At 34.2% G+C, this 17,023-nt stretch overlaps 1 protein-coding gene across 7 annotated transcripts in view; it reads right to left on the bottom strand.

Moving 5' to 3' along the window:
• The window catches only part of WDR17 (WD repeat domain 17), a 57,984-nt gene that overhangs the window by 7,673 nt on the left and 33,288 nt on the right, over positions 1–17,023 (bottom strand). For 6 of the 7 annotated variants that reach the window (XM_036381934.2, XM_054514631.1, XM_036381932.2 and 3 more), the window contains 16 exons: positions 16,415–16,501; positions 15,537–15,701; positions 14,460–14,662; positions 14,174–14,323; positions 13,936–14,066; positions 11,993–12,118; positions 9,685–9,840; positions 9,344–9,408; positions 8,829–8,961; positions 7,532–7,623; positions 6,302–6,401; positions 5,062–5,201; positions 2,615–2,635; positions 1,544–1,655; positions 695–836; positions 492–594 (listed from right to left, as the gene is read on the bottom strand). In XM_036381934.2, coding sequence (XP_036237827.1) covers positions 492–594; positions 695–836; positions 1,544–1,655; positions 2,615–2,635; positions 5,062–5,201; positions 6,302–6,401; positions 7,532–7,623; positions 8,829–8,961; positions 9,344–9,408; positions 9,685–9,840; positions 11,993–12,118; positions 13,936–14,066; positions 14,174–14,323; positions 14,460–14,662; positions 15,537–15,701; positions 16,415–16,501 — 1,926 coding nt within the window. The remainder of the gene's footprint in view (positions 1–491; positions 595–694; positions 837–1,543; positions 1,656–2,614; positions 2,636–5,061; positions 5,202–6,301; positions 6,402–7,531; positions 7,624–8,828; positions 8,962–9,343; positions 9,409–9,684; positions 9,841–11,992; positions 12,119–13,935; positions 14,067–14,173; positions 14,324–14,459; positions 14,663–15,536; positions 15,702–16,414; positions 16,502–17,023) is intronic. The other variant, XM_036381931.2, reaches the window with a different exon arrangement.

The following is a 17,023-nucleotide window of genomic DNA, read 5'->3' as shown; positions in this document are numbered from 1 at the left end:
CCTTTTTGTTCTTCAAACGTATACTTGTGTAGGCACCTAGGCCTAGCTGCAACCATCCATCATAAAGGTGAATCAGTGCTATCCATCTATTTTAGAGTTAATTCTGAGTTAATTCTGACAGCCCAACATTCCTTAATGCTTTGACATAAAAGCCCACATGATTTGTGATACCACTTCAGCAAACTGAAACCAGAGCTGATCAAAGTGAAGTTCTTCACATAAGACCAATATTGATTCACACATTGTAAATGCTCCACAGAGAAAGCAGCAATAAAATATCTTTTTTTATCTTGCTAAACCTTCATAATTTGGGAGAGTCCACATTCTGTTCTCCAGACTGGAAAAAAGCATGCTTGTTGGATTATTTTTTTTGTGTCCCTCCTCTGTTAAACAAAAAAAATGATACTAACAGTGTGCACCTATATATATGCAATCTGAAGGAGTCCTTTAAGGAAAGTCCCACTTTTCTAAGTCAGGGAAAATATACTCACTCACTACACTTAGGCAACATTAACTGCTCAGTCCGTATGTAACTTAAAAGATCAAGATATGGAAAGACGGAATCTAAAGTCCAATCTGAGCCACAGAGTTGTTCTGTTGAAAAATAAAAAGAAAATATTTTTTTCATATATCTCATAAGGTAAGTTATACAGATTACTTTTTCTTTAAAATTGTTCTTCATCCAACTACCTACCTTTCACATACTGAATGCCAACAGGGAGAGCCTTTTCAGGTTCTGTGCTTAACAGATAGTACTTCATTGTTTCAAATACATCCCCATCTGCCTGAATTGTCTCTGCCACTTGCATACATTCTTCCACATCAGGAAGATTACACTGGAAAACAAACATTTTGTCAGAAAATTACTGAAGCGTTCAAACAATTTTCTAAGATGCAGAGAAATACTGATGTTTGCACACAACAAGAAAAAATTCTCTCTGAAGGAGTCATTGAAAGACATACCTGCATATATTGCGCATTAAGAAAGTCATCTAGACCAGAGCAGCACTGGAAAAGGCTCTGTAACTTTAATTTAAGCAGTACCAGTTTTCATTGCTAATGTTTTTGTGAAGCTTTTACTACTCTTTAATAAATATGCAGTCTGAGTCACACCCTAAGGGAGAGCAACCAAAGCAGACCCTTCTGCTGCTGAAGAGGAAAGGGGACATTTATGGACATAACAGACATAAAATATAAAACAATTCAGACTACAGAAAGTTAATCTGCCAAAACATGATTAGGCTGCACATCTAGTAGGTTATAAATTGTACTGACAGGTAATTCTGAAGATCATAAGCTACTTCAGAAAGTAACATATGTCAGGGAAAGAGTACACTAAAGGATAGAAATGAAGAACTAAATTTATTGTACAATGCTGAAGATAAAGTCAACAAAGACTAATAGAGGAGAAAAGAATATGTTACATATAAGATGTGAAAGTCAAATTCACCCTGAGGTTTTATATGGCCTTATGTTTTTTGAAATTAGTAAATGAATCAATACAAAACCTTATTAGATTCAGGTAAATTCTTTTACATTGTACCTTTTCATGCAGGTCATTTATTTCTGCTGTGCATCCAGGATAAAAAGCACATAGTTTCACTAACTGCAGTTTATTATCAGGAATCATCATAAGAAGATCAACTGCTAAATCCCTGCACAAACAAAAGATGACATATAGTTACTCTTGATGGTTTGTAATAGAAGGAAGCTATTTTCTCTTTACATTCCTAATAAAAGAAGAGTTTACTGAAAAAATACTATTTCCAGAGAAGTGCAGAAGCAAGCTCAGTATCTAAGAATATTTTTGTTCAATAAATGAGGTTTAATTATTCATCTTATTGGGAAAGTAATTCATTAATTTTCTGTTGCTTTAGTTTGTTGAATTAAATAGTTGTGCAGTTCTTAAGCCTCAGAACCATCTCAAAGTGAAATGGAAGAATATGTGAGCAGGGATGGGAAAGGAGAGTAGGAACCCTCCAATCTGAGATAAGAAAAGATGATAATGTGGTTCTGTGTCATGAAACCATCCTCAAAATTCCAGGCTTCTAAAGCTTCATGACATCAACATAGGACATCTCTCCAATATCCAGAATAGCTTGGTGCTCATGCGACATAGAAATAGAGAGATTCTATGGGAAAAAATGTGATACCTATTTTATTCTTCTCAAAGGAAAAGTGCTTTAGCAAACTGACATTTCTTACATTTTCCTAAACTTTTTAGCATTTGTTATCCTATCCTTCACACAACAAATAAATGAAGGGAATGTATAATATTAGGAAATTATTTGGAAATTGTTCTATTTAAGTTTTAAGAACTGGTTATTCTCTGACTCTTCTATTCAAGCAGACATCATTTCTCCTGTGAACCTCAAGACTGACTTGCCCATTTGTAAGGAAAAAAATCTTACTGATTACCTCTGGATTTTCAGAATGTGGTCCTTAGCTTAAAAGTGTTCAAGTAAGGCTATTATCCAATATTTGCAACTGCTTTCTATCTCACTTTCAAGTATTAATCACAATTAAAAATTAGGACACTTAGAGAAATTTGAAAAGCTTGTGACTTTATTAAGGGAAAAAATAAGCTTAAACTTTCTCCAAAAAAGCAAAATACCTGTATCCAAGTGATGGGAAGCTAAAAGAAAGACATTAAAACAGTATTGAAAAAAATTTTGCATGAATTTACAGAGAAAATATCTGATAGAAAATAATTAAACTACAGCAGCAAATCTATGGGTCAGGGCAACTGGCTTCAACAGCAACAACAAAAAATAGCTTTCTATTTTATGCCTTTTGACAACATAAAGAAACTCATGCCAAAAGGTCTTTAGAAAATCTGTGATAGTATTACTGTGCAACAGCTACTTTTCCAAGTTACAGAAGCATTCTTCCAGAATCTAGGTTATTTCACAAGTTCTTAAGCTATTTTCAAGATCACTTACTTATATGTACTAATCTTCAAAAGCAATTTAAACATTTTTTAAGTTATTAGAAATTTTCTTGTCAAAAAACTGAAATCCAGTATTCATTTTAAAAAAAGTAATTCAAAGAAGATAATGGCCTACAAATTGTGCTACCTGGAACGATTTTTAAGAACTTAAAGATTCTAAGAAACTGGAATGATTTTTAAGAATTAAACTGAAAACACTGTTGGTATAAAGATCAAAATGAGGTGGCTGAGTTTGCATATGCAGAATTCACTATCTCAGGTAAAATATGACTAGCTTTTTGAATAGCAGAAAGTTGCTTTTGACAGTATTTAGGTGTTAAATACAAACAATAATGTGTCCTTAAACATTCACACATTTTCTCAAGACTTTAGATTTGGGAAAGTGCATGAATGTTTAGTTTGGTTTTTTTTGGCTTGATTTTATATTTTAGAGCATTTCTAAAAACAACGAACCAAAACCCAAGAAACATTCCACCATTCAGTAACTGATTTCTATATTAATTCATCAGGATCCTTCTGGTATTCCTTTTGCTGTCTACAATAAAGTGCTTCACTACAGTGAAATATTTCCAACTGATGGATATCCCTAAGCGTAACAACCAGTAAATTTAAGAAGGGAGCCCTTCAAATATCAGAGACCCTTGAACTCCACCTTCTCTATACATGATCTTATGAGTGCAGTTAACCAAGGGGATTATGCTGTGCGAAAATCCCTTTATTACAAAACAAAGAGATTAATGAATCTCTGATCTTTTCCTACGGAATATAAAAAATATGCTGCAAGGCTGAAAATCAGAATTCAGGATTGCAAGGTGTTCAGCACAGTGTGTGAAACCCATTGAAAAATCCAGATATATACTTGGGCAATATGCAGTACATCACGTTAAAATTTTATCACATACAGACTTTATCACCATGTAGACTTCAGTGTACACATGCTATAAGTTTACAGCACCTTTATGGACATAAACATAGATGCCATACCATTATAAGCAGTAATTACAGCCCTGAGATCAGAACAAGCTTTTGTTATGGAACTGGAAAAAATATGTACTATTTCTTTAACTCCAGTACTTCCTATTGGAGGCTACATAAAAATCACCCTTAACAATGAAAGAGCTTCAGACACCTTAAAAGCTGCAGATGGAGTTGCCAAAACAACCCTATTAAGACTGGTGCAATGCAGACATGCTAAACCACTGCAAAATGAAAGCAGCAAGTCACCAGTTTCTTATTTTATCTTTCTACAATGCTTCATTGTCTAATGAAAGCTAAATATTCTAATGTTCTAATCTCCTCTCTAATGTAGAGGAGTTCCTCTATGTTTCTCTGAGACTATCTCTAAATACATTAGCAAATACTAACTGTAGAAGAAAAACTGATCCTTAACAGTTTAAATACACAGTTTTTGTGAAATGTTAATTACAAACCAGTTATACAGCTGCCAAATACACCTTAGAAAGGTTTTCTGCTTTTTCATTGTTAGACAGAAAAACAAGAAGCTGATTTTTTCAAAGTAGAACCACTACAATGAGGAAAAGAAAATTTGCCACAGAAGGCTTCCCCTATATGCAAGAGAGAAGTTACTCCTGCAGAACTAAACAGCAATCTTGTTTCATCCTTAAATCATTGCAGGAGTCTTGTGTTCCTAATACCAATAGAAGATAATTCCTCAGACTCATAGTTTTATATTTTTCAATCAAGTACCTAAAAATCACTTCACATATCCTACTTGAGCTATTCCTTTTGACTTTTTAACTCAATTCCAGCCTTACTTTTTTTGAAGGTGTTCTTTTTACTCAGTAAAAACTAGGACTTCATAAGCTACATATTGCCCAAGTATCTAGGGTGTTTTTTTCAGTGGGTTTCATACTCTGACAATGACTCCTCTCTCATTTACAATGCATACAGAATATATCTTGAGATTAAAGCAGAATATTTGCATGCCCTGTACTTCAAAGGTCTAATACAGCAATTCTTATTCAAGCAGCAATTTTTATTCTCCCTTCCCACTGTGGTTTGATCTCTACAAAAGTTTCACAATGACACACCTTGATTGCTTTGTCAGGCAGAAAATTAAAAAAAAAATCTTTGGATTAAGAAATTCTTACCATGTTATTACTGCCATACATTTTCTTGCTAGTAATTCTAGGGCATAATGTGTTGCTGGTGCTGCACTTTCTCCCAAGACAGTACCCACACTGATTGCCAGCTCCAGTTCATTTCCACGAATCAGATTTGCCATTGCAAGCTTGCTCAATGAAAAAATTATATCATTAAAGGACAGAAGCAGTTGTGGCCATTCATCATATTGAGCATACGACATTCACTTATGACACTTTTTACAGAAGGACAAAATATGCAATAGTTAAACCCAATTTTATATATTTTGGGTCTCTTGAATGAGTAAATAATTGTGCTCCATATGTTAATGTGCTTTTAAACAACCAAATAGATTTCCTTTAGCAGAATCTTCCTTTATTCAACTGAAGAGATCACATAAATACAATACCTAAAATGCATGCTAGGAATTCCATCTAATCTTAAGGACACTTGCATTCAGAGTTTACATTTCCCCCTCTCTTTCAATGAAAGGAGACTCAAAAACCCCAGAAAACAGGAAGGATTGTCCTGTTCTTACTCTCTCTGAGCGTAGTTACTGATAGGCATAGCAGAATGTCAAACCCTATGAGACTACACAACAACTTCAAATATGCCTGTTTAGAAATATAGGAATTTACTGATTCTCAATTTCTCTTTGGGAAGAAATTATATTTTTTGTGGGGATAGAGGAGGAAAAACATGTTAAGTTAACAACAACAAAATCCAGCTAAAATGAGGAAAATAAACAATTTGTAAAACTACAAGCAAATAAAAAACATAATAAAATGTTTCCTACATGTCAGTTCTATTTTTTGTACTGAGGGGTGGGGTTTTCTTTTACTATTTACTTCTTCACTTAGACTGCAAATTCTTCAAGGTGGATGATTGCATCTTCTTTAGCACAATAACTTCCAGTTTTGAATGGGTATTTTGGGTTACCATAAACAGTAACACTTAGATGTATATATCCAAGGTACTTAAGTATCTTACCTTGTGTAATATAACAAGATATTGGAAATAAAATTCAGCAGCAACATGCTACCTTCTGTGCATGAGAGAGACCTTGAATTTTATAGAATCAAGGGAGTTCTGCTACTAACCTTAATACTGTAACTATCTAACTTTGCATAAGTATAAAAAAATCAAATGCCAAATACCATCTTAGAATATGATACATTTTAAAACTGTGTAGAGATGTAAAAAGGAAGTAAATGTTGGCTTTTTCATTGTTAAAGAAAAAAAAATTACCTCTATATTTTCGACAGCCAAATGACAACATGCTGCAAGCACTGCACGACCATCCTGAAAATACCAATCTGCCAGTTCTTTACTGACCTTCTGCAGGAGACTGCAAGAACAAAAAAGAAATTCTACAAGGTCACTTTAAGGTTGGAGCGCCTTGGGTCTTAATTTATGTAATTCACCACATTTGCTTCTGTACCCTAGAAGTTGCTATATTTGGCTCACAGATAATGACACTACTAGCTTGAAAAATGCAATCTGTTTGAGCTTCATCCACTACTTATGTTGGTATGTACTAAGGTGGGTCAGTTTCCCAAAGTTTACATCAGTAGGAAATGTCTCTTCAGATTGACAGAAGGAAAATCAAATACCTGGATATCCAATCTGTACCTGTAAACTCTGCACTAGTACTTCTCTAATTGCTCAAAAACTGCTTATGTAAATGAAGTAACTACACAGCCTCCAAACTGTTTTTGTTTAACTACAACTATAACTTGATAATGTAATTCAGGTTTCTGAGTGCTGTTCTAGACAAGGTGAGGTGCATATTTGTTTTTGTTTTTTATGGACATGGACAATGAAATCATAAAATGGCTGGTGTTGGAAGGAACCTTAAAGATAATTCTGTTCCAAGCCCCCTGCCATGGGCAGGGATGTCTTCCCCTAGACTGGGTAACTCAGAGCCTCATCCAACCTGATCTGGAACACTTCCAGAGATGGGGCAGCCACAGCTTCTCTGGGCAACCTGTTGCAGTGCCTCAGAGTAAAGAATTTTTTCCTAATATCTAATCTAAACCTACTCTCTTCAGTTTGATTTTTATTTTACATTATCAGAACCTTCACTTATGACAAAGAGCAAAGCTTCAGGAGATTATGTGTAATAACAGGGGATCACAGATACTTGTTAATGCTAAATCTTACTCACCAGAAGTTCTTAATTAATATGCTATATATTTTAGTGCACAGGAATGCATCTTACATATTGAGCAAGAGAAAAGGACATTTATAATTATAATGCACACATACGAAAAATCCATTTTGTGCCAGGAGGCACAATAGGAAAATAAGTGTAGCATCAGGTAGTTAGTAACTCCACTAAGTAAGTACTAGAAGATGCAATATTTTTTTGAACACTACATTGCTGATGCCAAATTAAACGACTATGCTTTATCACCCTTAATGACTTTACACTCTGCAGTAAAATGAGTTTTATAGTTATAAACTAGAACAACTTACTCATTATAATCATCTGTATTGTTTCCAGCAGAATTTGAAGTTCCACTTGTTGTGGAGAGTGTCAACATCTGTATATTTCCTTCACAAGCTGCCTGGAAGTGAATAAAATATAGATTAATTAATGCAGAATTCAAACTGAAGATGAAATGAAATTTTTATAACAATAAAAATAATCTAAGATATATAAAAATCATTCTAAAGCCCAGTTATAAAAAAGAAAATATTTTCATGTATAAACTAATTAACTTATTCATAGCTAAATCTTAGTCTAGTTTTATCTAGCCATACAAGAATTCTACTGAAGCAAGAGACTTCTTCCTTCCTATGCATTGGTGCAGGATTCCTCAGCATTTGGATATAATGGATGGTGAAGGCTACAACCTTGATTTTTACACCCCAAGTAGCAAGCAGCTCTGAGGGAAGGATGAAGTCCACAGATACTGCTCAACAGGTATACCAGCAAATCTGGAAAGATTTGGCATATAGTGGCTTAAGGTGAACTTTTCTTTGTATCTTACAATAATTTATTTCTAACATCAAATATAAAGAGATCAGTGTGGGTTAAAATGAAATCAGTTGACAAAGTGGTGGTTGGTAAAGGGCTGGACTCAGTGATCTCAGAGATCTTTTCCAACCTAATTGATTCTGTGAATTTTTTGAAATTCTTTCACATGCTTGAAGATGTAGCTGGGATAACAGCATTAAACCTCAAGGCTCAGTTACAAAGGAAAGTAAATCCTGGCATTTTGTTACTCATTATTATCTTATTAAACCTTTGAGACAGACTATTCTATGAATTGTAGTAGCTCTGCAATACCTCCCTTACATGAAAAATTAAGGTCTGTCTGGAGCTTTAACTTGCTTTGAAAAAACACTACAGTTTGAACTATAGTTCAAAACAATCTAAGCATGTGTCAAAGTTACATTCTGTACATTATTTAGCTAAAACCTACAGATGATTTCTCGGTAAAAATTAATGAGAAATCAAATCCTACATTAATTTGATGTTAAGGACAATACCAGCTGTTGAAAATCAGGTTCCATTTCAATTGAAATTGAACACATTGGTTTTCATTATGGTCATTTGGTTGCAGTTTAGAAGAATCAGGCTTTAAATCTGTAAATGTGAGGTACCTCCTTCTTGTGATTTCTGTATAAAAACTGGTCAATACCATATGGAAGTAAACTAGGGCATCATTATTCAGCTATTTTGCCTTTTAAATGTGCATGTCATATTCTGACTTAAAAGCTAAGAGCTAAATACATCTCCCACACTGGTATATATGTATAGTAATACCTGTGCAACAAGTAGAGCCTCTTTAAGCTGACCTCTTGAAGTAAAGAATGAAACCAGTTTCTTCACATCTCCAATAGCTATACAGTATGGGATGACATCATCATTTTCTTCCTGAATTAACTGATCAGCTCTCCTAATTAAACAAATGAATAAATAAACAAGAAGGAACCATATATATGAACAATCACCAAATTCAACTACATGGCGTAGGTGTTAGATGAAGCCAAATAAAGTTCACTGAAACCCATCTGCCTTTCCAGACTTACTAAGTGTGAATACTGCACTTAAAGAGTTTATAAACTTGCAATTTATTTTCAACCCTTTGATTCTTGTACACAAAGTTATTGTTGAAATTCTCCACAGTTCTATCCCAAAGCTTATTGAACAAAAAGTAACATCACTAGAATGCTGTAACAAAAGACAAGTATATCTGGTAATAGTATCCATCCTTCCTACTGTCTGTGTCCTTTTATGAACTGAAGCTACAATTTGCCATCATATTTTAGTTAACTTACCTTTGCATTAACTTCCTCCAATATTTCATTGATACACCAGGTGCAACTGAGAGAGCTTTGTCCCACTAGAAGAAAGCAATAATACATTTAAAGTGATAATTTTCATTTGAGAAGCAGCCATATTTTAAACTAGTGTAACTTTTCTTCCATTAAAAATATATTTGTCAAAGTTAAATAAGGAATGAGTTATGCTTTAGATTGCATATGTTAAAAATAAGTGGAACAAGATTCCTTTTTTGGGGACTTGTGACCCATTCATTGCTTCCACATCTTTGCTAGGGTAGCTGGTTTTCAGAAACTTTCATAATTTTTTATTCTTCATTAGTGTTCTGATATTTTACCTCTCCAAGTTCTACCATTAGCTCACAATATCGCTGAATTTGTCCTAATCTTAAATGTATTTCTGCAGCTTCTTTGAGTCTTTCCTCTTTGCTGGGTGCACCAATACCACCTCCAAATTTAGACATCTTTACTGTTGTCAGTTCTTGTGCCTTGGACTGAGGGGAAAAGAAAAAAAAGATTTAGAAGTTTTCTTAGATGAAAAAAAGTTTCCTTAAGAATGAACTATTGGTAAATATTACAGTAGAATATAATGGTTATAATTTAAGAAAAACATGCTTTAGCAAAAAGGCTACATGAAAGAGATTTCAATGAGATTACAGTGAACTATATTTATGTTGTTAAAGTAAAGGTGCGAGTGCTTTATTGCGCATATACATTTTCATTTATTATCTTCCTATAATAACTTATTTTTTATTCTCATATATAATGGTAATTAATCCAGATGTCCCTCATAAAAATCTTGGTATTTTGAAACTTAAAAAACAATATTTGTGAACATAAACCATAGAGAGCTGAAAATTGTACGTATTACCATTATAATGATGTCCACACAAAGAAATAACAAAGACAGTAGGCTTAACTGGTAGACAACAAGTTCTGTGATCTGATCGGTCATGCCCCATTAACCTTATAGCCAAGAAATTATTTATATTCCCAACTTACGCAATTTTTATATTAGTTGGGAGGACAAGACTTAATTTCTTCATCTGGCAGAGCCTGAGAAACAAGCTGCAACAGAATTATATGTACAGGAAAACAAAAACAAACAAAGGGAGATTCCCATTTTAAGAATTCTCAGTTGAATTCTATCTTCAATGCACAATGATGGCATTTGGCTATTCATGACTTTTCAGAACCATATATGGAAGAAGGAGAATGAATTTTGAACATTCTTTCCCAAACTAAAATGCCACATAGACCAATAGTTCCCAGGAATCTGTTTTTTTAAAAAAGCATACTACATTTTTTTTCCCTCAGCACCTCTATATTTTTTATTATTTTCATGCTAAAGTCATCAATGCATCCTCTCTGTTTACTAAAACCAGAAAAAACTGAGTTGCTATAAATCCTTAATTTATCCCGAAATGTATGGGTGCTGCAGTGCCATTATTTAGTTTCCTAAGGAAAAGAGAATATTAGCAGTCCTTAATAAGCAGGCAGCATTACTCTACCCCATAATTTCTCTTAAAGATTTCAAACAAGATTTTGAGTCAGCAAGAAGGGGGAAAAATGCTTTTAATTAATCCAGGTCCATAGAATGACCAGCAATTACTGTAGTTATTCTAGGTCACTGGAGTTATAAATGCATGAAATAATTCTGCAGGGGTAAACAGACTGCTGGCACTGCACAAGTCAAGATTTAATGTCTTCTCAGGCCAACTGGCTGAGAAAACTGGTTTTTTGGACACATGGAGACACAGACAGAGCTTCATAGGATTTGCAGAGCAGCTGCTATTATTACAGTTAATAACACTCATAAACTTTAATCACTTGAGAGTCACAAGGAACACAGGACACTCTAAAAAAGCCTGTGATTTTACAGCAAACAACAGGTGATACCTGGTAAGCATTAGCCCTGGGCCTGGCAAGTGCATTTCCTGATCCATACCAGTAGATCATCTTTCCTCTATTTACAATCCAGTCATTGGAGTATGGCATTCTTTAGTACTCCTAAGAACTTCCTGACAGAATAATGAATCTTCATATTCTACACAAACTGTGTATCTCGTTGCATATTCATAAATGCAGCTAGTAATTAATTTATGGCCTAATACTTGAATTTCCTTTTCTCATCCAAGTCACTCTTAAGCTGTGTATCTGTGTTAAGGACAGTTTCTTGCCATTCCTTCTTATAGAGAGCTACAGAACATATTTCTGATGACTCTCCCCCGTTTTCAGACATGAATTCCCCTGTCTTTACATCTGAACATAGCTACACACTTCATGTTTATAAAAACAAATAATTTGACTTTACTGAACATAAAAGTACAGTGTATATAATAGGCAAGACAAATCCCTTCATAGCTGAAACTGTAGTGATGATTGTCTGCAATTGATTTTGTTTTGAAATTGCTTTTCTTGTTAATAACTGTAACCTAGCATTTTAACACTGAGTATGCATGAAGTCACACAGACTCAGCTAGATGCTATTGTAACAGACAAGTATTGCAGTGTAGAACTGGTATTGCACAAATATCTTTGGATATGAAGTTGTGACCCTTTGTAAAGCATTGAATGTTATTTTTAAATAGTGAAATACTACATGGACTAACAATCATTTTCACATACTGTTTGTGCTTCACTTACCAGTCTAAATCTAATGAGGTGTTTCATATGCATAATTCCTTTGCAGTAGTTTTGTGGAAGCAAACTGTCATCCTGTCCCTTTATTACAGCAACCAAATCCCATAAATTTTTGCTGCCTCCTGGAGGCTAAAATTGTTAGAGAAGAAGAGTTTTATTACAGTTATGTTCAAAAGAGAAACTTGAACTTATAATGATATTGGAAAAAATTTGTCAGTCAACTCCAAGAAATACAATTTCAGACAATTTCAATATTAGAACCTTTATTATGAAAACATGAGTTAGTTCAAGAGACTACAAGTCCTTCAGTCTTCTTGAAGGCTGTAAAGATACAGTGAAATCCATGAACCGATTTGGTTATGTGTGGACATAGCTGAGGGCTCACCATTAGTTTTCCCTTTTGCTCTCAAATAAATGCAAGCTAGCTTGTGTTTACTGCTGGCACAAACCAACAGTCAGCTGCTGCCATGCAGGAGCTGACCCAGGACTTCTTTACCACTTTCTGTAAAAGAAAGGCATGGGCCAGGTAGAAAAGAACTTCAAGGCTTGACTGTCACAACCTGGTTTACTATCTTAATATTAAATCTTAAAATAGACACATATAGTATAACGGTATATGCACAAAATATTGTTTTTAATAAATTTTAAGCATTTCTATTGGTCTAGCCTTTGAATCAATCCTTCTGTAGAAACAGGACAACAGTTTAACACTGAATGAAGTCTAGAAGAGAGTGAGTATTCAAAAGCTTAAAAAAATCATTAAACCTTTGACCTTAAAAAGCTTTTCTAAGAATAACAGGATCACAAGTTTAGAAGTCAAATTATTTCTGAGCTGGTAAAAAGCATAAAATCCTACTAGGGAAACATCACCCACCCAACCTCCCCCCACCGCTTCCCCCCCCACCTCCCAAAATAATAAAAGAGATTACTCTCTCTTTTTTTCTGTCCCCTAAAACTCTTATCAGACTCCACATAGTTTAGCACAATATCTCATTTTCTGGAGTCAAAAAGCACTGCCCATACCTGATTTTCTTGGAAAATTCTAGTATTCTTAGAACAGTTTTACTATCAAATCAATAAGGGAAATCAAAATTTATAACTTATGTAAAACTAAGAATTCCATAAATATATTTTTATCAAAGAGAAATGTCTAAGTTTGAAATTGCAAAAGATTGTTTCATAATTTCTCAATTATCCACTTCAATTTATCTAGAACTCAAACCAAATACTTTGGATGAACTAGCTCTTTTTGGATCAGTGTTTTGATTTAAATTACAACCGTATTGGACACAAGTTTCAGTAGTAGTAGAACCTGTAGTTCCAAGTAATTTTGTCTTTGCTATACCTCAAGTACAGCTTCTATTCAGGTAAGAACTCAAAGGAACTCATATTTTTTAACTCATTTGCACTGAGAAGCTGCAGCAATTTATAGAAAATATTACTGTGCAATGGAGAAAAGGCAGTAGATGGATACTGAGGCACAGGTCACCTGGATCTACAGTTCCTAAAACATAAAAAGCAGTTTGGGCACAGACACAGGGCAGTTAAAAACTTGTCAGTAATGAAGGTATTCTTTTAATAAAAACTCTAATGCAGTTTGATTAAGCACATAATTTCATTTTCTTTAATAGCAAATTGCTGCCAAATTAACCTTTCCTATAGAAAATTATATTATTTCACTAATTTAACTTTGCAAAAAGCTGATTTGTTTTTTGCAAAGCTAAATTAGTGAAATTTCTTTTTCACAACTGACAAACAATTCAATGATGGACATTTTTATACGCTGACCTGTTAAGAAATTAACTTATTTCTGTCTATTTTCTAAGCTCCCTTCAAGAAAGAGAGAAAAAAATGGTAGAGAAAAAAGAAATCCCAATTTCGGAGACTGACTTCAGAAAAGAAAGTCATGTGAATTAACAACATCCCTAAGTTGGCAGAATACTTACTGAAAAAAATTCTGAAAACCACCTTAGTTTTTTTCCTTGAAGACTTCCTGACAATTTTTCCAATTCTTGTTTAATATCCCTGGAAACTTTACCACACAGCAAAGGAGGAGCTCCAGACTCCACAGCGCGATCTAACACACACAAAGATTTATATATGAAATTAAAATACAAAACAACGAAAGGAATAGGAATATTAACATAAAGAAAATTAAAACAATGGCTTATACAATTTGCTTACCTGTATTGCTGATAATATCATCCCAACATCTGTCTGTTATGATATTTATTTGTAGAGGGTTTATAAGAGGTGTCAATGACCAGAGTCTCACAGTGGAATCACGAGAGCAAGATGCCATCGTAAATGGACGACTAGGATGACATGTTAATCCTAGGAGAGGGGATATTTTAAAATGTAGTGAAATAAGTTTATGTAATAACCTGTTTGATTAAATTACTTTATAAAGTTCAAACCCTATTAGAATGCATTTCAATACAGAAATAAAACAAAATTTAAAAGACATTACCATACACATCTGCACCATGATCATAAACTGTGTCCAAACATGTTCCATCTCTTGTGTCCCAGACTCGAATTGTATAGTCCCAACTGCCAGATATTAGAAGGTAAGGAATTTCAGGATTCCACATCAGTCCCCGTACCGGAGCTGTATGTCCACTAAGAACATTTATACAAGCATCTTGTGTATAATCCCATAGCCGAACGGTACTGAAACAGCATAAAAGAGAACAATTTACATCAGATCACCGATAGAAATATAATTATCTCTCTACTTCAGCAATATTTTAAGCTTCAAATTTATCAGAATATTTATTTGCATCACAACAGGGCTCAAAGAGTTGTAGTGAAAGGGGCTACATCTGGCAGGCAACTGGTCAGCAGCAATGCTCATCAGTGTTCAATTCTAGGGCCAGTCCTCTTCAATGTATTTTATTGTCAAGAAGTTTGCTATCAGGTTGTCTTCTGTCATGAATCACTGCACTATGAACTAATAGATTTTGCTTCAAACATAAACCTGTAATGAATGATAATAGGAAAGCAATAGAAGCCAACATGCCAAACTTTACAAAAATATCTTATATATTCTGCAGGGAAGTGGCTTAAAATCATAGAAAAATGCTTCCTTCTACTTACCATGGGCTGATGTGCCCTCCCTCAAAAGCAACGGCATCAAACAAAAAACCAGAAAGATACAATACTCATTAAAATTCTCTGCAGATTCTACTTAACTACACTTTGAAAAATATCAAATAAGGGCAGGTCTTGCACCTGTTTCTTTAGATTTAATGTAAGCATGTGGTATCCTCCTTGTGCTATTCCTCGCAGTAACAGTATCAGGCACTGAGCCTACTTTTGGGAAAGCATATGGAAACTTGCACTACTGCAGCAGTTGTGACTATTTTAGATAATGATTCTGCAGTCCAAATACTACATAAAGCTAAGAGCAGAGCTAAAACCTGGATCTGAACAAGGCAGAGATTTAGATTATTAAGTATTGACAGCACCATTACAAGCAAAGATGTGAGTTTCTCCAATAGTCCTGCTTGAGTTTTAAGTTTTCTAACAGTTCAGAAATACTCACCCATCATCAGAGCCACTGCAGAGGATTCCTTCTCTGAGAGGAGACCACCGTACATGAAAAACCTTTGCAGTATGCCCAGTAAAAACTTTCAATGGTTGATCAGAGCTGGTTGCCAAGTAGTAAACACGAACATTTTTATCCTCACAACCAGTAGCTATCATATCTCTGCAAAATAAAAACAGCAAAATCCTTGGTCACAGAGGTGATAAATGCTTCTTTAAATTTAAACAAAATATGATGTGCAATTGGCAATTATTTTTTTTAAATAGCAATTTTTTGCTTCTCCATCATTTCTTCAACATGTAGCTATCGATAATCTGATTAAAAAACTAAATCAGAATAAACCTGATAAAGATCCTTTAGTTGCAATGGGGAATATATTTGCACTCGTCTGACTATGCACCCAATACACAGCTATTATTAAATCGAATTATGAGAATTTTTTTTGACAAAAAGCTCTCATGTCATTATTAGGAATTATCTACAAAATTTGCATGTAATCACAAAGTATTTAGTTGTCCGCTACATTTTCACCTTAGCAGTCATTTCAAGGACACCAATCTGCACCTCTAGACCTCTCTTTCCTGGTATTGAATGTCTTCCCCTCTCCCCCCCCCCCTTATAAATTCAGCTAGATATTTTTTTTTTCTCATCAATATGAAATGATCCTCCTTTGAAAGTTAAGAAAGTTCATGGTGGTCAATGAAATATACTACTGGGAAGACAGGGCTGCTATAGGTATATCCTACTTTGGAACAGATATTTTCAGTGTTTTACTATCAGAGTGAATATCACATTCTACATAAATTTGTGTTACTTTACTGGTAATCAATTTAAATAGTAAATATCGTCAATTCTTTGGGTTAATTTTTACTTACTTGTTGTTTTGACTCCAATCACAGCCAAACACTGCAGCTGGATGTTTGTACTTGTGAAGAACATTGCCATCGATGGTTCGAATAATACTGAAAACAATTACAATGTGATATTATAAGGAAAAATACATTCTGGGTAGGCTATGAAAAACTAGGTTTTATTCTGTGCAAATAAACCAGAGAGCAAAAATGTATACACAAAGAATCAGAGAAACAGCCACAAGCAGTATCAGCCCCTCAATCACAACATTTAACTGGATGTTGATTGTACAATATCTAACTTCAGTTATCTGTGTTTCTTCAGAGGGGCTTTAAAGATCTTCACTGTGGTACATATTTCTTGAAAGGATCTCATAGCCCAGAATCAAAACTGTAGTCATGGCTTTAAGGTACAAATAGATCTTTATGAATTAAAAAGACAGTTACTTGTTTTCTAAAATTTCTGCCCGTTATGTTCAAGCTGGAATGACACAGGTCGCAGAGGAAACAAATGAAGAAAGATTTTTAGGATGTACTGAAAACAATATATGCAAAATTGATTTCAATGGACATTCATTCATTTTTAGAAAGGGGGTATTATACTCCTGTGATAGAACACTTGTAGTTATTTAA

Source organism: Molothrus ater, chromosome 4 (assembly GCF_012460135.2).
Source record: "Molothrus ater isolate BHLD 08-10-18 breed brown headed cowbird chromosome 4, BPBGC_Mater_1.1, whole genome shotgun sequence".
NCBI classification, from domain to species: Eukaryota; Metazoa; Chordata; class Aves; order Passeriformes; family Icteridae; genus Molothrus; species Molothrus ater.
Note: the sequence above shows the minus strand (reverse complement) of the source record. Positions and strands in the feature narration are given on the sequence as shown.